At 38.2% G+C, this 25821-nt stretch overlaps 1 protein-coding gene across 3 annotated transcripts in view; it reads right to left on the minus strand.

Moving 5' to 3' along the window:
- shtn3 (shootin 3) overlaps window positions 1–25821 on the minus strand; it is a 136892-nt gene that overhangs the window by 49960 nt on the left and 61111 nt on the right. For all 3 annotated transcript variants that reach the window (XM_051933828.1, XM_051933827.1, XM_028812632.2), the window contains exons 3-6: window positions 16379–16473; window positions 13410–13572; window positions 11047–11144; window positions 4330–4411 (exon numbers count right to left, since the gene is read on the minus strand). In XM_051933828.1, the coding sequence (XP_051789788.1) occupies window positions 4330–4411; window positions 11047–11144; window positions 13410–13572; window positions 16379–16473 (438 nt within the window). The remainder of the gene's footprint in view (window positions 1–4329; window positions 4412–11046; window positions 11145–13409; window positions 13573–16378; window positions 16474–25821) is intronic.

The following is a 25821-nucleotide window of genomic DNA, read 5'->3' on the forward strand; positions in this document are numbered from 1 at the left end:
TACAGTACTTCATGTTGGCTGCTTTGTGCATACACTCACTTTGGTATTGCAGGTTGCTGTGAAAATTCCAACAACAGCCCACTTGAGTCACGTTACAAACTTTTTCCACCATAGCAGTATAGCTAGCCACGTGCTTAAAGAGAAACAATGTCTATTGGATTTGCCAAAACACAAGGTTGTGATCGATGCAGTCACAAAATGGAACAGCACATTGGAGATTGTAGAAAGGTTTTTGAAACAACAGACAGCCCTCTCACCAGCTCTGCAAATAGGCAGTGAGGTTGGACCCAATGTGACTGGAATGTGGCATATTAGCGACATCTAATGGATTGGATGCCAAAAACGAAGATAAGCAAAAATCTATTTTATAGTAATTGAGGAGGATAGAGAGTCTCAAGATCTATCTTGAGACTTTAAGAATCAATATTGAATCGTTTAAATGAAAAAATAAAGATTAATTGAACAATTGATAAATTTACCCAGGCCGACTCATTCTCACTGAAGATGCAGTGTTTCAGTCAACTTCATGCTAAGTTTATGTGCTGTGTTTCACTGTACTTGTAGTCTGATTGTGCCATCTGCTGTGACAATGACTGAGACAGTGATTATAAGTAACCAACACCCAGACCTGCTTCAAACATCCAGCTGTGTACTGAGCTGTGTACTGCAGGAAGGTATTCTGTACTTGTAATGACTGTAAAGACGATCGGGTGTCGTCGTTAGCTGCGTTAGTGGCACAGTCTCACTTATTCTCACAGCAGATGCACAGAGTGTGTTCAATGCCGAGAAAATGCAAAAATGTGTCATGTTGAGTTTCCTCCTCCCACCAAAATTGTTTTTTCGTCTCATCCAAAAAATTTTTTTTCACCCATGTCACTTCAGGGGTTCCATAAGAAGTAAATGGCCTGGTAAAACATATTTCTATGGATCGCATATTAAGTGCTTCATCACATCAGTAATTTTGATTTTGTAACTTTTTAACAAACTTAATGCAGTTATACATTAAAATGCAAAACTGAAGTAACTCTGCTAAAGACAGGGTCAGAGAAAAGAGTAAACCAAAGGCCTTAGAAGAATGACAGATTCACCCATATTGTAAATGAATATTGTTCGACCTCTCAGGATGGTCCAAAAATAGACATCCACTCATCCATTCATTTTCAAACACACGTAATCTAATCCAGTGGGACAGAGTCTCGCTCAGCAGCAGTGGGAGGCAAGTAGGAGCCAAATGTGGATGATGGCCAGTCCGTCTCAGCATTCACTAATACACAAAGCTATAATTTTATAAAGGATACTTTACTTGACGGATATGATATATTCCTATAGCTAATAAAAAAAAATCTGTTATTATAATTGACATCAAGAGAGAAAAACAGTATCCTGGGGGAAAAATGAAAAAAGAAAATTATGAGGGGATGAAAAAACAAACAGCAGAAGACAGAAACATAGTTTTAGAGCAGGCCAGGGTCAGTATACTGAAAGAGACATACAGAACTGATAAGGCCAAGAAACAAAACCAAAAAAATCATAAACAATGTAGCTAAGACTTAATGGTTTTCTAATCTAATCATTGTCATTTGTCATATGGTGAATCTGACAGTTTGGATACTAGAAGCTATACACAACCACTTTAAATAAGCAGGGTAAGATGACATAATGCATCACACAAATTTCACGTCACATGGCTGGCAAATGGCATAGCAACAGCAAACCATTTGGCCATGGCCATGCAAAGATCTGCACAAAATGGAGGCAACCACACCATAGCAAGAAACACATTGCCATTGCCAGGACAATGATAAAACATATAAACAACAAGAAAAATAAGATGAACAATTCCAAAAATCAATCTGATGAAAGCAAAAACCCAGCTGGGTTGTCATGGTGGTGCAGTGGCAATGCTGCTGACTCCCAGTAAGGAGACCAGGGTTTGTATCCCAGGCCCTCCCTGCATGGAATTTGTATGTTCTTCCTGACTGTTTCACCCAGGTGCTCCGTCTTCCTCCCACTGTTCAAAGACATGCATGTTAAATTGTTTGGCAATGCTAAATTGGCCTTGGTGCATTCTTAAAAATAACTGTCCTTTAATGGTTTTTTATGGTTCCTTATTGAATTGCATGGATCCTTGTAGAACCATTACTTGACAAAGTGCCATTTCATTCTGGGAAGGCTTCTTTGCATATGCATTTCAAATATGTAGAAAAAAGCAGAGATCTTTACTTTATGGTAGGCTACGTAGCAAAACACTAACAGATTAAGAAAACCTGGCCAGCATTATTGTATGCAGCAAGAATCCTTTTAAAATCATGACCCACTGGTATTTCATAAATATGTTACCATCCATTCATGGTTATTTACTGTATGAAGCCTTTTATAGATCTAAGAAAATGAAGGTTCTTTATGGAACCTTCATGTGGATGGATCTTTTGGGAACCAGAAATGGTTCACCTATGTCGTCACTCTGAAGAACCTGTCTGGCACATTTTTTTTCAAGAGTGTTGTGTGTGTGTGTGTGTGTGTGTGTGTGTGCGTGTGTTTTCACCACTGCCCTGTCCAGGTTTGTTCGTGCCTTATGGCCTATGGATAGACTCCAGTGTTGACCATATCTCTGGTCTGGATTAACTGGGACATAAAAACCCAGCTTCATAACAATTATCACCAAAAACGTTTACTTTAGGTAATACACACATATAGCATTTCTGAGGAAACCATTTCTTACTTATTCAGTGCACAGTGTAGTTAAATACATTTTTGTGGTTCCCAAGCTAAGAGTTCCACTTGACCTGGAGTGTTGCTGGAAACAATGGCTTTGATTCACAATCTGGTAACTAAACTCTGAGACAGTTATATAACAAGGTAGATACTCCATTAAAACACGAGAAGTATCTTTGGTATGAGCAAACTCCAAAAAAGCCACCAAGTACAGTCTAGCATAAATTCATATTTTCTATGTCTTTTGAAAGAGTAGCCCAAAATAAGCTATTTTAAATCCGATCATCTTCTAAGCCCGCTTTTTACCTGGGATGACAGGAGTGAAAACCTAATCCTGGAAGGACATTAGTTACTTTGTAATGTGTACCATAAATACAGCAGACATAAAAAATAAAGAAAGTACATAAAATGTGTAATGATCAAATAACAAAATAAAGCCATTGCATATTTCACAGTTGAAAGTCAGCATAAATACAGGCAGATGTTTATTCAATCCATGGTGCCAAGGAGGGCGCACATTACTGTATACTGTGACTAGTGGGTTCAAATCATGCTTTACTCATTAACATTTTTATTTCATTCAACATCAGGGCATAATTATGTAAAACAACCAATTACATCACTAGATAAGTGGTTTTAGAATGTTGAGTGTGGATTAATGTTTAGTACAAATAATCTTTGCAGCTTCCTTTAAGAATATAAACATTTTAGCTTTGAGAGTGAGGTATTTTATAAAAGAGCACTGACTAAAAGAAAGATGGTAGTTAGGTTGGCTTCTAGATTGCTACTGCCATCTGGCCAATCGAAATGTGTTGTGAGTGCCAGAAAGGGCTGAGGCTCTGTTGAGTAGATTTATTAAGTGAGATGTATCATAATTTAAAATTGTTTCATTCAGGGTAAACCTCAGCAGCAGACCCCATTAGTTTAGCCAGCTGGATGTTTTTTCCACTATTCATTGTGAGGTCATAAGATCAATCTGTTTAGCTGTTGTGTGTATTAAGTTGTCTTGGTGCCAGAAGTAAGTAGTCCTTTGCCACAAACAGTGGCTTTAAGCAGTAGGAAGTATTTCAGAGGTAAGGAGGAAATTCTCATATAATTTGGTTCACACTGAAAAAGATTGGCGGTAGCTTCCCTTGCTATCAGAACGTTTTTTTTACAGTCCCTGACGGTTTTCTCTCTATGACTGGACTGACCAGCATAAGGTTATTTGCTGAAGTTCTGAAGGAAGAATGACCTGGAGCAGGTGTGGCAAACATTTCTTGCAATATATTCCAATTTAAACAATATGCTTAAAACATAGGGAATGGAACTGGTGTCTGGCTTGTGGTCACCTGTGGGATTTGAAGGAAAAGTTCTATGATGTTAGGAAAAAAGCAAAAGATACACATGCATTTGGACAGGAATAAAACAAACTAATAACACAAGTAAGATAGAGTAAGTAATAAAGCCAGGAAAATACTTAAGTATAAAGTAAAAATAACTTGACAACAATTCTAGTTAAAGGCATGCACTGTTCCCTTGATTTAAAAAAATAGGACCTTAGGAAAATGACTTTTTGACTTGTCTAAAAACATGAATTGCCTGTTTTTGTATAGAATATATGCCACACCTCACCTCGGTTGAATCTCTTAATAGTTGCACTATGTTGTTCAATAGTTTTCTGTAGTTCCTGCATTTTAGCTTCATCGCTTTCTATCTGCAAATTGAAATTCAACAGTGAGTTATTTTCTTTGAAAAGAAATAATTAATACTTTTTCACAGTGTCTTTCTGAAAGACTCTGATTTTCCATTATATGACATAACACTAAAGAAAACAACGAAGTGAGAAGGTGTAAAATCAGGTAATACAGTATAACTGAAACACTCCCAGGGCTGGAGAATATTTTCTTATTATTTTGAAAATAAAGATTAAATGGGGTCATTTGAGACACGGGACAATGCAAATGATAATTTGAGCAATGAATATGCAAAAACATTGGTGTAATATTAGAAAATATATTAAGAAATTAATACGCCCATCCTACCCTAAATTGGAAACTCTATTTAGGGGCATCAGGGAAACAATTTGTTAGTAAAGTATTTCCATCTATTCCTACTAATCGATCCACTGCAGTCCAAAAACTGGCCATTTGCTGCTTTCTGCTATACCACTGTTCATTTCTTGTATTGTATTCTTGTCTTCAATATTAAATATGTTACTGGAACTTTCACAGATTCATTGAAGGAAAATTTTACTTTGAGAAAGACGCTGAATAAATATACAGTACCTTTAAAGCTATTTTTACTAAAAGGAAATTCTACCATAAAATTTACAAGGAAATGCTCAATTTTGCATTATAACAGTCACAATGTCAGAGGAGAGGCAAAATGATCACAATACATGAAAGTTAAATAAGCATTCACAGAGAGTATGCAATCACTCAGTTGATTAATTTTTTCTTTATATACAGTAAAGCCATTAACAATTGTCACGGATACCAACTAGATGGAAGAACTAGGGGAGAGAGTGTGTTCAGGGTAATTATCTCCCCTGAGACGCCACAGATTTCCTCAGGGCAAGCTGGGAGTTGGGTTCCGTGGGTACTGCCAGGGGGAGTTGCAGAGGCTGCATGGCCCTATATTGTGTCTGGCTCTCACCATACCTGGGAGTACTTCCCGAACATGCTAATGGGCCTCCTGGAATGCTCCTGTGTACGGTTAAAAGGAGCCAGCTGCCACTACTCCGGGAGCCAGAGTCCGGATGGAGATGACGGTGCTTGTCAGAGAAGGAGTGAAGGTGACCGAGACAAAGAAAGGGAGAGAGAGAGAAAGCCAAGAAGAAGGTAAAGAAAGTCCTGTGTGCTGTACTGTATTGTACTGGGCTGGTGGGGGGAATGATTAGGAAATGTTTCCCCTTGAGAATAAATGTGTGTTGGGCTGAAATTTGGCCTGGTGTCTGTCTGTGTCGAGTTTGGGTGGCTGGTGCACCCCCTGCAGGCCACACAGTATTCACCATGAGATGGTGCTTTATATACGGCTTACAAGATACGAATTTAAAAGCTCAGTACAACAAATTCAGAACTGCAGCTCTATTAAACAGTAACACACATTTAAAAAAGCTATACAAATTAAGAACAAATATAAAATAAAACTAAAAAACAGAGTGCAGAGCACAACCTGCTAAAGGAAGATCTCAAGCGAGACAAAACGAAATTATTAACATCCGGCGCCGCCGAGAGTGGCAGCCTTTTCAGCAGCTCCATGTATGACTGTATGTGTATGTGTTCTTTTCTACTTTTATTTTTCTATTTTTATTTATTGATCACTCCTATCACTTTATTTTATGTGGATTTGTTCACTGGACACACTTAATTTTACAACATGGGCATGGATTTTTACACGCCGAGACTCGCCTATTCAAGTACTCAACTTTGAGCGCTGAGAACAAAAGCAAGTGTCGGTGTGGTTCCCTATTTACCCGACGAGGTAAGAAGGCGGTATCGTGGCAGCAGAGCGGGCACTAAGCTAAAAATGAAGAGGCTTGCGAGAAAGTGGCGTTTTAAGCCTTGGGTGCCTTCTGTGATTCTGGGGAATGTAAACTCAATCTCAAATAAGATCGATGAACTGGCTGCACTGGTGAAAAATGTCAGAACCTACAAAGAATGCAGTTTGTTGTGTTTTTGCGAAACGTGGCTAACTACCACCATCCCAGACGCTAATGTGGAACTACCCGGGTTTAGCACAGTTAGAGCGGACAGAGATGCAAGTACCTGTGGGAAGCACAAAGGAGGAGGACTTGTTCTCTATGTTAATACACGGTGGTGTAACTCTGGACATGTTAACGTCAAAATCTCCACTTGCTGCAGGGACATCGAACTGTTCGCCGTAAGTTTGCGTCCCTATTACTTGCCCAGAGAGTTTGGACACGTCATTGTTGTTATTGTTTACATCCCTCATCGGGCGGACGTGGAGTCAACGAGTGACATCATCCATTCTGCTGTTGCTAAGTTACAAACGCAGCACCCTGAGGCGCTTGTGCTAATCGCTGGAGACTTTAACCATGCGACGCTGGACAAAACATTACCTGCATTCTCCCAGTATGTGGACTGTAACACCCGGGGAAATAAGACTATTGATTTACTGTATGCAAACGTTAAAGACGCATACAGCGCCACCCCGCTGCCTGCACTTGCGAAAGCAGATCATAACCTGGTTCTGCTTCAGCCTCACTATAAACCAAAAGTGAGAGTCCTACCTGTAACCACACGATCATTCAGGAAGTGGACCCCGGAGGCTGAGAATACTCTGAGAGACTGTTTTGGAACTACAGACTGGGATATCCTGCAGGGATCTCATAATGAGAACATTGAGGAAGTTGTTGACTGCACTACTGACTACATCAACTTCTGTATGGACATTGTAGTTCCAGTAAGAACTGTATGCTGCTATGCTAACAACAAGCCATGGATTACAAGTGACATCAAGAGCCTTTTGAACCAGAAGAAAAGGGCTTTTAAAGACGGTGATCAGCATGAGCTCAAGCGCGTGCAGAAGGAACTCTGAGTCCAGCTCAGGGCGGCGAAGGAGCAGTACAGGAGAAAGCTGGAGCAGAAGTTGCAGAATAACAGCATGAAGGAAGTGTGGGATGGGATGAAGATCATCACTGGCTGCAGCTCGAAGCGGGGTACCACCATCGAGAGAGACGTGAAGAGAGCAAACCAAATGAACAACTTCTTTAACAGGTTTGACCACCCTAACCCACTCTCACTCTCACCTCAGAGTACTGCACACTCCACACATCCTTCTGCTGATACCAGCATAGGAGAGACATCCCCACCCATAATTACAACAGCGCAAGTGAGCAGAGAGCTGAGGAGACTTCGTGCCAGCAAAGCAGCAGGTCCAGATGGAGTATCGCCACGACTGCTGAAGGTCTGTGCATCGGAGCTGGGGGGTCCTCTACAGCGCATCTTCAACCTGAGCCTGGAACAGGGGAGAGTCCCGACGCTTTGGAAAAATTTTGTATCACCCCGGTCCCAAAGGTATCACGTCCTAGTGAGCTGAATGACTTTCGGCCTGTTGCTCTGACATCACATGTGATGAAGACCATGGAGAGGCTGCTGCTTCACCACCTTAGGCCACAGGTTCAACACGTCCTTGACCCTCTGCAGTTTGCATATCAGGAGAAGGTGGGAGCGGAGGATGCCATCATCTACATGCTACACCGATCCCTATCTCACTTGGACAGAGGCAGTGGTGCTGTAAGAATTATGTTTTTAGACTTCTCTAGCGCCTTCAACACAATCCAACCTCTGCTCCTTAGGGAAAAGCAGACAGAGATGGGATTAGATTCATACCTAGTGGCATGGATCGTGGACTATCTTAAAGACAGACCTCAGTATGTGCGTCTTGGGAACTGCACGTCTGACATTGTGGTCAGCAACACAGGAGCGCCACAAGGGACTGTACTTTCTCCGGTCCTGTTCAGCCTATATACATCGGACTTCCAATACAACTCGGAGTCCTGCCATGTGCAAAAATTCGCTGATGACACTGCTATCGTGGGCTGCATCAGGAATGGGCTGGAGGATGAGTATAGGGACCTAATCAATGACTTTGTTAAATGGTGCGACTCAAACCACCTACAACTGAACACCAGCAAAACCAAGGAGTTGGTGGTGGATTTTAGGAGGCCCAGACCCCTCATAGACCCCGTGATCATCAAAGGTGACTGTGTGCAGATGGTGCAGACCTATAAATATCTGGGAGTGCAGCTGGATGATAAATTAGACTGGACTGCCAAGTACATCCATCTTCTCCAAACCTATGTCCTCTTGCATCTCTGATAGATAGATAGATAGATAGATAGATAGATAGATAGATAGATAGATAGATAGATAGATAGATAGATAGATAGATAGATAGATAGATAGATAGATAGATAGATAGATAGATAGATAGATAGATAGATAGATAGATAAACAAACAAACAAAGCCAGAAAGCACTTCTTCATACAAAGGCTTGTGAGAATCCAGAACCAATAGCTGAGTCATGAGGTTAAAAAGGAAACCTTAGCAAACATTACAAAGTATCTGGATGAGATTTTGGAACAGATTTCATAGTCTCCACTTATTTGTCAACCTTCCTATGTTATTATCAGATATGCTCTTACATACAAGTCAATTTCTTATTTGCAATGCTAACATTTCAGAATTATAATGAATGAGTTATGGCTTCAAACCCATTCTAATAGCTGCTCACAGCTACTAAAATTAGCAACATTTGGCAGCAGCATCTACTTCAGCAGAAATTAATGCACACAGGGTGAGAATACACTTATTTGTATGTCTTTCTGGAAATAAGAGATTTCCCTAGATAAATATCACTTCATTGAAGTGTAAATTTATATGTGCAGAAGACGTTCAAGCTAAACCACCATTACTGCTTACGTATTTGTAGAAAACATGAATCAAATGGCTAATTTATACTGACTATTATAAACTAACTCATTAAGTATAGTCAATTTCCTAATTATCACCATGCTTAGGATGTACCTTTGTTTCTCATTGTTTTATTAAATATCCATACCCTGCATTTGATGGTTTGTGTAACACTCCAGTCTCCTGTGTAAAGTGCTGTTATTATTCTTCCTATTTATAATAAAATAAGCTTTTTTTTATATATTTAATATATCAGCTGCACAAAAGAGATAACACAACATACCATTGCACCCTTCATTTTTCAGACTCATTTTCTACATTTTGGGGTGTCATGGAGCCAGAACCTATCCTGGCAACAATAGAAGTGTACTGTTCCAGATGTTCCTAGATAAGAGCCCAGTCTATCACAAATCACAGTCATGCACACACCTACACTCATTCACACTGGACCAGCTTGCCAACATGTCTGTGAAAGGTGGGAGAAAAAAATGAATGCAGATGCAGAGAGAATATATAAACTCCACACAGACTGCAGGCAGGCCGGAAATCAAACCAATATGGCTGGAATTATGTGCTACCAGAGTGTTATAGTGGCTAAGACATTGGACTTCAAACGGCAAGCTTGCTGGCCTTGTCTACTCTCATATGTTTACTCTTATATATTTTGCAAGACCCGTTCATAGAAATATTAAACCAGGAAACAAATTGGCTAGCAAATATGCCCTGTGATTTGTTCAGTCAGTTACCTAAAACACACGCTTCTGTGAACTAATTGGAAATGCCCAAGAAATAACAAACAGCTGTCCTTTTGAATGTGAAGCTAGAAGTGATAAAGTCAAGGTGAAATGCTTTATTAAACATTATTTAATGAAGGACAATGTCTTATTATGGTTTGTTTTGATGATCGGTGTTAATATTAAACCGATTCTTCAATTTTTCATGTAGTTCAGTGTTATTTGAACAAAACTAGGAGTAATTTTAGGGGATAAAGAATGCTTAAAAGTGCTTTCCATATAAATCAATTAGGTGTTCAAAAATGTCTTTATGAAAAGATTTTTCAGGAACAGATTAGCTGCTTCTTAAAGTGGGGAAGTCTGAACACTCCTCCTATTAGCTCCTACTCCACTGAATTTGGATAAAGTCATTAAGATGTCTACTTATGCTGAATCTCACTGCTTCAAGATGCAGTTACTTGGCTCCTACTTTAGTGACTGTAATGGGATGCATGTGCAAAAAAGAAGTTAACCTGAATTATTTTAACTTTGTAAGAACGTGTTTTTTTTTATTATATATAAAATAGAGATCCTGCATTTACTTGTAATTTTGATACTTAAGTACACTCAATACCAGATACTTAAAAACTTCTGCTTGAGTAGTTTTCTTATGAGCAATTTTTACTTTTACTCGAGTCATTTTTCAGAAACATATCTCTGCTTTTATTCAAGTAAGGCTGTTATTTAATTTACACAACACTGATGATTCCCATCTTGTAAGTTGCTTTGAATAAAGTCAGCCAAATGGTAACAATAAAGTTGTTGTATCTCTATAAGGAAAGCCCTTAGTGAATAATATTTAATGAATGGACTGACTGAAACATTTCAAGTAAAATGTAATCGCCTTTTATTTACTGCAGAAAGTCCTTTTCTGCCCACTGTCCGGCAATTCAGTGTACTCTTTAAATTCATTTTTAAATATGTGCACAATATACATGTATTTATTTATTTATCGATCAATCGATTGATTAATTGATTAGCTGTATTATTGGTCCTGTGAGTCTGTATCATTGTTTTTTAGGTTTCTTCTGCTATATGCATTTGAATATCCCTGTGGGATTAATAAAGTAATCTAATCTAATCTAATTGTAACAATTCATCACCCCACTGTCACTACTAGAGAGTAACCATCACTTACATGGGCATTCAACTCTTCTATGTGGAACTTCTGTTCTTGCAGCTGGCAAACAAGCTGTTTCTTCTCATCTAAAAGGGCACTAACTGTTTCCTGCAGGTCTAAAATATAAAAAAAGTCATGTACATTTTTAAACCAAAGCAATTAGAAGCTTACAAGTCATATAGAAGTAACTGTAAAAACACCATACCTCAACCCATTAATCACTTGATGAAAGGAACTATTCTTTGGGTTTGTTCAGATACCATCTTTGTAGAGTTGAATCTTTTCACTACCTAGCAGCACAACATATGGCACAAGCTGTCCTGATAAAAACACCACCATTCCATAGCATACTTTCACTCCATATTGTATAGCAGAAGAGGCAGGGACGATATGTATTTAATATTCCAGTGGAGATTAAGCAGTATATTTTTGCTATCCACCATTTCCAAGCAATACTAATTAAGTCACAGTAATTCAAACAAGGCTTAAGATTCATTAGTTTAGCAAGGCCTAATCGTCCTGGAGCTGTGGGCAGATGGTATGTGATGCATTATCAGTTATTGGATTTTTAAATATCCAGTATATTAATATAGTCATGGCTACAAAGCCTGCTGGTTTTGACAATATTACTGTTCTATTCTCAGTCTTATTATGGAATGTTTGGGCACAGAGGTAATATTATTAATCATAAATAAAACAGATTATTATCTTTCTATATACAGTAGAACCTCGGGTCACGAACGTCTCAGACCATGTACAAATCGGGTTACGACCAAAAAGTTCGGCAAACTTTTGCATCTGTTCAGGATCACACACTCGGGTGACGAACAAGCCAGTTTCCCTTCCGGTTCATACGCGCCGATGATTTCCGCACGTGTTCAGTCTCTCCCTGTGTATTCCCTGTGCAGAGAGCGAAACAGAGAGAGAGAGAGCGCGAGCGAGAGAGAGAGTGCGAGTGAGCGAGAGAGAGAAAGAGAGAGAGACAGAGCATGAGCGAGTGAGAGAGAGAGAGAGAGCAAGCGAGCGAGAGAAAGAGAGAGAGCGAGCGAGCGAGCGTATATATATATTTACATACAGCTCGTACGGTCCAGAACAGATTAATTGTATTTACATACAATCCTATGGGGGAAATTACTTTGGGTCACGAATTACGGTCGTGACCCGAGGTTCCACTGTATATATATATATATATATATATAAACCAATCCCAATAAGCTTTTTAAATGATGGAGAGAAACCTAAAAAAACTATCAGCATCTTTTGGAAAAAACAATTCCACTTTGAATGGTTAAATATATGGTTTACTATACTAAAAATAAAAATATATTATGTGAATGTGCTTTTGTGCACAAGTTGTAGCTGCAATGTCTGATTTGGTTAATTATCTGCTAGATTTAATCAAATTCTATAATGGTCATTTCCAGGTAAGTGGTGTTTTACAGCATTTAATTAATTAAAGAAGTCTTTTTAATAAAAGCAATTGAAAAATTCAACTGGATATATTCTCCATTATCAGACATTTTGGGAAGGGCCGTCTTAATGTATGGGCACAATAGGCACTGGCTGGGGGCCCCAGAAGCATAGGAGCCCACAACGTTTGTAATGCCTATGTATGTTTCTGTTTTGCTATCAAAACAGGGGCCCAGCACCCTACTTTACCTGGGGGCCTATGATGCTGATTTTAGGTGCAAGTCAGGCACAGTGATTTAACGAAGTGACCTCATCAGTCCTATACAATTAGCTACGGTGCACATGAAATTTAACATAGAGCTGGTTGTGCAGTGTAATCTAGCAGCTGAGTCATTGATGCTGTCAGGTCTGTGGGGACCCTGGGGAAATCACCTAAAGTGAGCAGTGAATGTCAGCTCTGCTGTGGCTTAATACTGGCTCAAATATAACAGAAAATTAGCAGGATTGAATCCAAAACATAATTAAAAAAAACTGAAATTGGTACACACACATCTAACTCAGAAAGGTGATAACAAATTGTCACAGAAACACACACAAAGATCATAAATACTGTACATGAAGCTGCAAAATGCACATTCACTCAAAAGAAGCTGAAAATATTAAATATAAAGGGCTATTTCCAACAGCTTGATCAAATAAATAACCTTAAGAAATTATGGTGTACATATACCATGTCAACTCTTGTCTACTAGCAAAAGGTGCTGTTTAGTGCAAATGAGAATTGCCAACACAAAAAGATATAGCACATTTTCATGCAAACAATGTAGCTCAAAGTGCTTTACAAGATGAAATAAAAAGGAAATTAACATAAAACATAAACAAACAAGATTAAGTAATAATATTATACAGTTCTGCAATACTGAATACTGTATCAGTTCATAATTTTTCCATACAGACTCACAGCGCCATACCTTTGACCTGTTGTTGGTACTGAATGTAAGGGTCAGGGCTTGGGTCTTGGGGTTCAGCCTCCTCTTCAAGTGCAATGCAGTCTGAAATACTGGGCAGCAGTTCATCTAGGCAGGGTCTTGACGTTAAACTTAGGTATTTTAGTTTCCTGTTCTCAGAATTCAGCTACAACAATAATACAAAAGCTAAATTAATCTAAAAGCAGTGTTAAACCGTATATATGTTTAGTAGTTACCTATAACATGTTATAATGTTGGTGTCTATACATAGCAAAGAAAATATGTAACAGTCCTATTAATAGAAAACAATTGCCTTGTCTCAGTTTTACTCATTTTGTCAATTCAGTCTGTTAGATTAATTTTTTAATATTTAATATGGCTTATTAAAAAAGTGGGGGCGGCACGGTGACGCAGTGGGTAGCGCTGCTCCCTCGCAGTTAGGAGACCCGGGTTCGCTTCCCAGGTCCTCCCTGCGTGGAGTTTGCATGTTCTCCCCGTGTCTGTGTGGCTTTCCTCCGGGTACTCCGGTGTCCTCCCACAGTCTAAAAACATGCAGATCAGGTGTATTGGCGATCCTAAATTGTCCCTAGTGTGTGCTTGGTGTGTGTGCTTGGTGTGTGTGCCCTGAGGTGGGCTGGTGCCCTGCCCAGAGTTTGTTTCCTGCCTTGAGCCCTGTGTTGGCTGGGATTGGCTCCAGCAGACCCCCGTGACCCTGTAGTTAGGATATAGCGGGTTGGATAATGGATGGATGGAAAAAAGTGGGTAACACTTTAGTTTTGGTATTGCAAAAGCACATCTATTACACATTTACTGTTATGTTACAAGACCTTAACAAAGGCTCCTTTTGGTCTTCATAACACATCAGTACATGGGTTATTTATCTCTGTGTAATGTGGCATAATATCTTGATCGTCATATTAATTGTAAATATGAAGGATTCATAGGTCTTACACTATGAACACTATTAACAGGTGTCCTGTTAAGCCACCTCAGACCACTCAAAAGTGAAGTTTTGTTAGTAGGTCACATTGTAGAGATCAATAAACCTTTTACTTATGCTTGTAAGTGTTAGGAAGATCCAAAGAAGTGTTTGTTAAGGTCGTCTTACATAATAGTAAATGGATAATAGATGCATTTTGCAGTACCTGACCTAAACTGTTACCGAAATGCGCCATACACTAGAGTTGATCGAAAAATACCTAGAGAATTAGAGCTTAATCTTAGTTGATCATTTCAGTAATCTACAGTGATGGATATCCATTATCTGAAGAAGAAGAAGTAAAGTAATTTATAAAAACAGTCATCAGTTAAATTTACATCAACTTTCCTCCATGGAAAAACCTACCCATAATTTCAACCATAGTTTATACCGGCATATTTATTTGAAACATAACTCAAAACACTCTGGTGTTTAATTCTCTTCATGTGATTATCTAAAATTCAAAAGACAGGATACACTAAGACAGCGAAACAACAACTGATAGAGTTTAGTGGGTACAGTATAACAAAGTTAGCAAAAATAACAGGTTCTTCTGCAATCAAAGAAGACAGAGACAGAATAAAAAAGACCTTGCGTGGTCTTTAACTAAAGTCAAAAGTACTGAAATAAGCCTAGACAGATCATTAATGTTAAAAGAAGGATACACGGCAAATTTGCAAGCCGATAATAATAGCATGCACTATGAACGACTGTTTGTTTGATATCCAGAATCTTGGACAACTAGAGTCGTGCATCTAGACATTCAGTTGTTCTGTGGTAGCAACCACTCTAGCAAAAATTTTAACAAACAGTACTAGAAAAAGGTGGCAACCATAAAGGTTATATTAAGGAGGAAAGGCAGAGATTTTTTAAGCTTGGGGATCGGGAGATATAGCGCAAGTCAGCAACAAAGCAAAGTTCCTAACCAAAAGTCCATCAAATCTTTTTCCAGTGCCTTAATAAGAAACCACAATCTGATGTCAAAAATGAATAGCAAAAAGTCAGAAACCAGGTCAAAAATAGCAAAGAACAAAATATGCACATGATAAGTAATTTTATATAGTGTTCAGATGATTCAGGAATGTACACATTGGCTATTATGTGGTCGCTCTGATTACATTACACACTGCACCTTCTCAGAGCATTCTGGATATACAGTACTCACTGTGGCAATGGACTAGGCAAATGCTAGAAAATGGCAGTGTCCATAACAAAACAAAATGGCATTGTGAAATAACGTGAAATCATATTCAGCTTCTCCAAAACCTTCTTAGAGGAAAATAAACATTAGAATCATATGGTATGTCTAAGGAAAATAGGTTATATATTTTATCAAAATGACAATCATAAGAATAAAAAAATCAAAATGGTAATGTGGCAAGATGTGAAAACATTCAAGTACCAATTTAACAAAACACTTAAAGTGAGAAAAGAACTAAGAAAATATGTAAAAATAGAGGTGAGAAAAAAAATGAATGAAAAATGCTCTAGTCACATCCCTGAATATACTCCTGATCTTGTAACAAATGAATGGCTTGATCTGATCCATGAAAGAGTGTGCTCGAGTCTCCTGGGCCAGTGGATTGACCCTTTTTTTTTTCTTAAGATCCGACACTTCCTGCAAAGAAGTCAGTTAAAAAGGTTGGTTCATGGTGTGAACATACTAAAAACATTAATCTGGAATAAATGTTAAATTTTTATATTATTAATTTGTCACTTGGAACATAAAAGCTAGGTGTAACTCAAATATCACCTGAAAATAACAAGGTCATACAGTATCTGGAAACAGAATTACATAACAAATGTTTCCTTGGTGTATCAGTTACAAAAGTGCAAAATAAAACGTGAATATTTATAACATTTAAGGCATTCTGGTTGGGTAAAATGGCAGTCCTAACTGTTCGGATCTGTTTGCCAAGCATTTTCATATGCTGTAAACTAAACTAAGCAGTTATTGATGAATACACCACTTGCCACGGTATTAGTCTTTTACCTTTGTTGCTAAGGCTTCTGCATTCTCTCTGCAGGATTTCTCTATCTCCAGCTGAGTTTGCAAAACACTCACTTCTTCAATGACCATTTGAGAAACTGAAAAAAAAAGCAAAAACAAAGCTTATATTTTTGTTGGGTTAGAGATGTCCACATAAATAATTAACTTTGGTATAGCGTTTTTTCATTTATGTTATGTTAGAAACATTTCAAATCGGGCAGCATTTGTCACAGTATTCGGTGCTGCCACCTCAAATATTTAGTATCCTGAGTCTGGTTCCGATGCTTGGTCATCTTCTGTATGGAGTTTGCATGGTCTCTGAAAGTCTGCATTGATGTTCCAGTGGATATTCTGGTTTCCCTCTTATATCCATCAAGATGTGTATGTTGGGTCAAATGATGACTGGACCATTTGAAAAGGGGTCTGCGCATTAAGTTCGCCCCGTCACCGATTTGAATTCTTCTTAGTCTATGTGAAGTTTTCATGTTCTCCCCATTTCTGTCTGTTTTTTTCTCTAGATATTCAACTTTTGCTCCCACACCTACAAAGATATGGTTAGATTAGGTTAACTGGTGACTGTTAATTTAGTCTGTGTAAGTGGACCCTGCAGTGGACTGGCACACTGTCCAAGGCTGGTTTCTGCCCTGTGTTTAAAGTTGACATGACAGGAATGGTCCCTCACAACCCTGAACTGGATTAAGTAGATTTGAAAATGTTATGTTATGTTATACCCTCCTGCCATTCACAATGACCTAGATTTCATTAAAAGTCCACAATGATAGATAAAAATAACAACTATCTGAAGTGCAGTGTAGTAACATGATCAAGCCCACAGAGCCTGCTGGACCATGGCATTCTGTTTCATAGAAGCATCTCTGGCTTACTAAGTTACCAGAGCATTTTCTTTATGTGTGATGTTATCAGAAACATCCAGGAGATTGAGTTTGACTGTAGAGAATACACTGCAGTGTGAGTGATGACAGTCTTTGAAACATATCTATGGCCGGCTAATAGGAAGTCTCCACTGACAGCTGATTATGCTGCTGGCTGGAGGTGAAAATCAGGCCTTGAAGAAAAGAAGTGTAATTTAAAAAGCAGCCTAATGATTCAAAATAATGAGAAGTTTACATTCATCAGCCACATCACCCTAGTAGTCAATTAACATCCCAAAGCTACTATGCTCTTGTGGCTCATTTTGTGGGGTTTTTTTGGTTTTTTTTTGCAGTCCACTCTAATTCCTGATTAGCATGTGCAGCAAAGAATTCATTATACAGTGAAGATAATTAAGAACTCAATATTTTCCTTATTAAAGAAAAGAAACAAGGAAAAGGCACCAAGGTGAGCTTAGATTAGTTATTAAAAAGAAAGATTTTTGAACAATGTATGAAGGACAAGACCTAACCCTGATCCTGGAACAACTGCTGCTTTATATTTTAACAGCTTCCATTTACTGAACACATGACAGAAAATCTTGTTTTCAAATTTCTGTATTTATAATGTAGCTGTGTTTTGAAGTTTAGCAAAGTTGTCCATTGTTTTGTTTTCCAACAGACCTCTCCCTCAGTTGGCTATTGTATCTTTTGGTAAGGCTGCTACAATTGTAACACAGATCAGGGTAGTGAGATGGGTGGCACTTTGGGGTGTCCTGTGAATCCTGCTGTCCCCCTACAGTGTATATTCTTTTTTTCCTTGTCTAGTCTTTATGTGTTTGGATTAAGGTAGTTATTTAAGATAAGGAAGACGGAAAGTTCAAGGTAAGATAATTATACTCACTAATCATGGTGCCAGAGAGTACCAATGTGTTGCATGTTGATTAGATTAGATAGATAGATAGATAGATAGATAGATAGATAGATAGATAGATAGATAGATAGATAGATAGATAGATAGATAGATAGATAGATAGATAGATAGATAGATAGATAGATAGATTTTAATTTGTCCGCAGGAGTAAATTTGCCAACAGCAGCTATCCTGTAGAAGATAGACTAAATGGTTCCAAAATATTTAATCAAAAGGTGCATTTCAAATGATACCTAAATTTGAGTAAATTGGGTGCTCTTTAAATTGACAAAAGAAGATCATTCCATAGTTTCAGAACAAGAACCGGGAATCTATGTCTAGTCTTGGCACATATAGGAAGGAAGGAAAAAGTCAGCAAACAGGTAGAGGCAAAATGGAGACTTTTTGAAGGAACATTTAGCAAGAACAATAGACTGGAGATATTGAGAGTAAAACAATAAAGAACCAGATCATTGGTCCATTAGGAAGCCAGCTGCGGTGGGCTGGCACCCTGCCCGGGGTTTGTTTCTTGCCTTGCGCCCTGTGTTGGCTGGGATTGGCTCCAGCAGACCCCCAAAAACATGCATGTTAGGTGGACTTGTGTGGACTTGTCCCTTGTGTGTTTGTGTGTCTGTGTGATCACTCAACAATGGAATGGCACCCGGTCCAGTGATTCTTCCTGCCTTACTCCCAGTGCTTGCTGGGATGGGCTCCACCTTCTTACTGAACCTACTCAAGATCAAACAAGTTTGCAAAATGGATGGATGGATGAGACTAATTCCATCCACACAAATAAATGACTGCATATTTTTAATACATTCACACTATATTTTAATGTTTAAATTTAAAGATGAAATCAACAGGATAGTCATGCATTGATGGTTTTGAGAAATGTATGCAAAAAATGAATTTCAAACTAAATGTGTAACAGTTTATACAACTATGGATCAATCTTTCCTTCTATTTTCCAATAAATTTATCCTTGATGTTATAGTGACTAATTAGTGATAAAAATATATAATTCAAGATTTTGGTCTAGAAAGAAATATATGAATAAAAACAAGTACAATAATTCTGTACAGTATGTAAGTTTTCATATTGAAAGCCAATTTATGTTAGGGTGTATTCATCAGAAATGTTTTATTTTCTTAGTTATTCATGTATTTCAAACAGTGGTTCATGTGGAAAAAATGAACTGGCAATTTAGGGGTGTTGGCCTTTGAAGCGAAAGCCTAGTGAAATTAAAGACTGTTGCTCTAAATGAGGGCACTAGCCCACTTCAAGTATTGGTTACATACATACAAAATGCAATTTTGTGCTACATGCTAATTTAATGTTACTGTCAATTCTAAGACATTGTTAAAAATTTCTAAATATATTAATGTATAGGAGGACAGTCTTCTGGATATCTACTGAAATGAATAATGAGCTATGACTAAACCGGTAATTAAACCAGGCCTGTTTATCACTACTGAGTAAAACACACGCAGCTCTCAGTTTTGATTTTATTCAATTAATCAATTCTTTGTTGTGCTCTTCATGTAGTTGCCCTCTGCATTTTCCATGAAAGGGCAAGGGATTAAATTGCACTATCAGGTGAATTTCTATAGTGGAGCATCTCAGCTTTTGCAATTACTAGATTGCCCATCTTAAACACTTGGATATAAATAATCTCCTGGGGATAACAGAGATGAAATAGTACACTGGAGAAGGAGTCAGTCTAGTATTTCCAAATATATTAATCAGACACAATGGAGTACAATAGATGAAAAAAACCTCAAGATGATACTTTGATAAGTTCTTTATGAAATGTAAATTCCAACTAAAATGGCATAGCAAAAACAATGAGATTTCAGGATGTCTGACTGGAGTTTTCAGGAGAACTGATAACATAAGGTGAGAAATATAATTTACGGGCATTCATTTGTAGGCTTATTTGTGGAATCTAAAGTATATTCACTATTATTATAAAAAGTCTATAAATGACCATCTAATACTTAGATTGCATTGATGCATTCATCTGATATGACAGAAAATTGCACATAAAATCCAAAAAATAGCTGTCTGTTTATTAGATGTATCTATCTGTCTACCGATATGTAAATGACATATGAAAATGAGTAGACAGATATTCAGAATATGATATTCATATAAATTTATATAAATTACTACCTGTGTAACAAAATTCACTACTCTACATCCACTTTAAGACTTTGTACTGCTAAGTATTTTTGCAGTGATCCTATGAGTAATGCTTTACACACACACACACACATACGCACAGCACATATGTTGGTATGGACCACACAGTATGAACATGCACATACAAGCACTGTCTGGAAATACCCGCATGCTCAAGCCTTGACTAAAAATCAGAAATGCATTGAGATATTGTGTATTATTTTAAAGTATGAATTATTCATGACTGCTTCCTTCCAGGAGTGCTTCCCAAGGGATGCCTTTAGCAGAAGCAGCCTTTCCAGCAATTTGTTTCTGGGTTGTTTCAGCATTGATGCATTGAACTGTTTTTTTTATTTATTTTTTTTATACAGATAACATCGCCAGATCTGGTGCCCTACATTCTGCCAGCCTGAGGATCAAGTGAAAAGCCACAAAAGAATATTTTAATTAATGCTAGAACAATAACCAACAATGTAGGCCATGCTTACAAGGTATGTTTTTCTGATGAATTTACAGAACTTTTTATTCATAAAAAAACAAAAATAACTAGCAGAGCAGGTTAAAAATAACTTTAAGAATGAAAAACACCAACCACAGGCAGGTAAAGATAAGTGCTTAGATGTGAAGAAGTTAATAAAACCTAGTAACTTAAAAAAAATCACAGAAAAAAAGCCTGAAACACAACATTGTATATCTAATGTATAATAAAACACTACTTTCTCTACGTTTTTAAACGTGTGTGTGTGTGTGTGCGTGCGTTTGTGAGTGTGTCCCACCGCACCAAGCAATCTGATTGGTCAATTTGACTTTGGTCTGATTGGTTAGTTTCACTTTGATTGCTCAGTCAAAGGAAATTGAGACAGGAAGTGCTGAGTAAGACAGGTTGACACACACAAGGATACCAGGGAGGTGTGGGAGGTTCCATTCCAGATAGCAAAATTTTATTTTGTTTTTTTTTTTTACAAAAAGAATTCAACATTGGAACATTTCGACAACAACACAGCAAATAACATACCAAGCGACAGTGGGTCACTAAATACTAACGAGGCATAACCCAAGTCACCTTCAAAGACGGGAAGTGTAAAGAAGACAGGAGGCGAGCAAATTACAGAGTCTGAAAAGCAGACTTTACAGGAATGCAATCGAGATAGTAAGCACTGGGCAAGAAAGGCTGAGACACATGAGGATCCTGAATAAATGCATACGCCGAATGCTGATTTAACGCAAGAGATATCAAATACCAAATATTTTTAAATTATTGTATTACCTGTCTTTGACAGGTAACAGTGCTAGTTTAATATAAACGGAGATGTGTTCTCAAGCTAAAACTTGTAACTTAAGACTTAAGTAATAATTTTCTTTATATAACTGGCAGCTTTCATGGTCACAGAGTGACAGATACAGATATTTCAGAATAGTAAACTATAAAAATCCACCCCACAAATGCTACCTGCCTTACTGTATTAGAGGCATCAGGAATTTTCTGTCCACTATGGCTATATGCTAAGCTTTTTAGGAGACAGAAATTCCTAAATATTTCCATAACTATTTCCAAGATGAGTCCAATATCAAACCTACAAATAAACCCTGGTACAACATCCCAACTTTACCTGATATGGATACAAAAATGGATTATGCATTCTCCAGACCAAAACATAAAAATAATGGGGACTGTGTATGCTGCACTTAGAGAAAAAAAATACATGAGATAGCAAAGTTACAGAGTCTGACATGGACACTAGAGAAGCAAGACATCACCAATTCTATGTATTCACTAAATTCTTTGTTTTAAATCCTAGGCAGAAAACTTTGTTTTAACACCTATCCTCTTACTATTCTAACTAATATTATTCTAACACTATGGTGAGCCAGATCCTTACTCTACAACATTTAGCTCAAGGTAGGAACCAATGCTGGATGGGGTAGCAGTCTACCACTGGACAAACACTCACATGCACCACTTACACACTAGCTCATGCTACGCCAAATTAGAAAACCAGAGTACTTGGAGGAAAACTCTCACAAAGACAGGGAGTACCCACAAAGCACATGCACACAGTAGTGATGGGAACTCCGGCTCTTTTCAAAGCTTCAGCTCTTTTGGATCGGCTCCCTTTAAAGAGCCGGCTCTTACGGCTCCCGAATGGCTCTTCGTTTAGTATCACTTGGATGCTTATATTTTAGCCTAATTAAGCAATTATGAATGGTTTGTGTATAAGCAATTTCTTATTCATTGTTTTCAGACATTACGTATTTTTATGCATTTTTTCCACAGCAAACAAATTAAATAAAGGCCAAACTCAATAACAACAACACAACACTATGACTCTTTGAATAAAAGTTTTTAGGCCAGGTTGGCATTCAGAAATGCCAGATGCCTCAGCTTAGATGGGCTGATGCGATTTCTCCTCTCCGTGATTATTTGTCCTGTTTTTGAGAAGACTCTTTCTGAGGGGACCGATGTAGCGACAATGCAAAGTCTTCCTACCATTACCTTAACCAGGCGTGGGTAGACTGCAGCCTTGGCCTCCCACCAACTCAGTGGGTCTTCAGCTCTTTGGATGAGGGGCTCCTCAAGATAGGACCTCAACTCCAGCATAGCATCAGCTGTGGGATTTCTCCTTGCAGTGTCTCCTGTTGCTCTTTCGTCAAAGAGCCTCCACACAGCAGAAGCTTGTGGTTCCTGTGAACACGGCCCTGCTCCAATTTCTTCCTCTTGGCCCTCTGATGGAGGAGCAGACAGACTGCTGGTGTTGCATCTTGCTGCTGCTGCACTTATTCTTTGAAATGCCTCATCCACAGCTCTGTTGTCATTAAATGCTACCCTTTTTCCAGAGCAGTGGTTTCTGAAAGCACAGTGTTGTACTCCATCCTCAGATATATAGTTATGGAATAATTGTTTGGGACAAAGTTTTTCTGCTAGGGAGAACATACATGGGGTTTAAGGCCTGTACAAAAGTTGTAAATCTTCTGTCCTCCACAATGGAAAATGCTTGAAAGTCGCTAGCTATCATTTTAGCCAGCTCCTCATCGACACTTATTTGTTTGTTTGGCGTCATTTGTTTTGGAATAAATGTCCTTATTTTGGTTTGAACTGAAGACCGTGTTATACCTGCAGTTTTCGGTAAGACAGTGGATGCTGCAGCAGAAGTACTTGGCTCTTTTCCAGGGTCAGTGGATGGCAGGACAGAGGGCACGCTGTCCTCCAGTTGCACGGATGGGTGGGTGGTTCTTATATGATGTGCAGGTTTGTTGTTGACCCTGCCCTAACGGATATTTTCATATTACAAATTCTGCACTTAGCTTTGCAGTCTCCAATATCACTGAAATGCAGCCAGATGCTGCTTCTTTTTCGGCTTTCACTCATTTCTTCACTCTTCTTTTTTTCTTCACGATGCGCTTGCATTTAAATCTGGCTCCTCGTCTGTCGCAGCGACAGGCACACAGAGCGACGCCTGGCCTGTACCAACACTCGCTGTCTTCGGAGCGTCTGCCCCCCTTCCTTCTTTCACATAATGGTACGATCCTAGTCCGATGTGCTGTTCGTGAACGAGCCGACATTATGAGCCGATGTTCTGTGTGCCCATATAAGTAAAGTCCCGCCCCTGCCGAATGGATTTTCAGCAGAGCTGAGCAGGAGCGGCTGAAGCTTCGGCTCTGCTCGACGGGCATCGGCTCCTCTCGTTCGCTTCAAATCATCGCCTCTTAGAGCCGGCTCGTTCGCGAACGACACATCACTAGCACACAGTGACCAAGCTAGAATGTGAAACTAAGCTCTTGGAGCTGTGAGGCAGCAGTGTTCACCAGTATGCTTTCACCCCGCTATTCTCTTAACACATGGTAATTTATTACTGATAAATTCAAATTATCTTCCTGTGGCAGATTTGCAATATTATTGGTAGAAAATGTAAAAATAATTTGTCATGATTTGCTTGTAGGTTGCAGCAATAAAGCAAATAAACACTTTTGATTCATTCCATAATAGTTACACTATTAACAAGTGTCAAAAGATTATGCAAAACAGTGACTTTTTATCCTGTGTTTATTGCTATTTCCATTGTGTATTGCAACTGAACCAAGGATAGTATTCTCATTTTTTTACTTAAATTCACAAATGCATCCTTTGTTTGTTCAAAACATTTTTGTTCAAATTAAATCTGTTTAGCAATTCATCTTGCTGATTAAGAAAAATAAAAGAAGTTATTTTTTCCTGGTTATTTTATTTTATGTGTGGATAGATAGATAGAGAGATAGTGTTATGATTTGCAATGTTCTTTATTTTTTCCTGGGTTTTTAATTATAGTTAAAAATTAAGAATAACTTGTTTTGGAATTTTTTTTGTAACCCAGGGAATCTAATAGTACTATTAGTTATTTGAATTACTGCCTTATTTCAAACTTAATAATTTTTATCATTATTTTGATGCTGTTCCACGTAATTAATGCAGTTTGCCATGTTTGTGATTTTAGCATAATTTGTTGCCACAGCGATTTCCCATGGTCATTTGGGAAGTGTGCAATTGTTGAAGTTCAATGGTATAAAGGATTTGTTAGGACTTAGATAAACACTTGGCAGTTTGTGCGATTTACTTCTTACTTTGTTACTGACCCCTACAACCCCTTTACTTTTTTTCTTTTTTTTTCTTTTATTAAAATCACACAACATTCCATACAAATAAATCAATTTCTACAAACATAAGATCGAAAAAAAAACAATCCCCACCCCTGAGAAAGAGAGCTAAGCCAGCAGAGTAAAACTTAAAGCTAGTAAAAATAAGTAAGTAGATGAATTAATAAGTGAATAATGATAAATGGAAAAGGGAAAAAAGGAAAAAAGGGGAGAGAATCTGCTTCTTCAGTACTTTAAAAGCTTATTCTAAAATGTTACTGATTAGATCCTGCCAGGTTTTGAAAAAGTTCTGCACAGATCCTCTAACTGAGAATTTGATTTTTTTCCAGTTTCAAATAATATATAACATCAGTTACCCACTGACTTAGAATAGGAGAGTTAGGATTCTTCCAGTTTAAGCCCATTTGGGAGTACCCCAAACACAGCTGTTAGTGGATTAGGAAGGATTGTGACACCAAGACTGTCTGAAAGGCATTTAAAGATTTTGGTCCAGAATGATGTTAATTTGGTGCAGGTCCAGAACATGTGGCCCAGTGAGGCTGGAACTTGATTGCAATGTTTGCAGATTGGATCGTGCCCTGGAAACATTTTGGACAATTTTAAGTGAGACAGATGTGCTCGATATATAATTTTGAGTTGAATAATTGTATGCTTTGCGCATATGGAGCTCAAGTGGATTCTCTGCATTGCTACCTTCCACTCCTTTTCTGAGATATTGAGTGAGAGATCCTTTTCCCACTGTACTCTTGGATCTTTGAAAGAGAGGGACTGTAAAAAGGTTTTATATATTACAGAAATGCTGTCTGAGTCCTCAAGACTGATCAATATTTTTTCCGGTGTAGATGTAGATGGGA

Source organism: Erpetoichthys calabaricus, chromosome 11, assembly GCF_900747795.2.
Source record: "Erpetoichthys calabaricus chromosome 11, fErpCal1.3, whole genome shotgun sequence".
In the NCBI taxonomy this organism is placed as follows: Eukaryota; Metazoa; Chordata; class Cladistia; order Polypteriformes; family Polypteridae; genus Erpetoichthys; species Erpetoichthys calabaricus.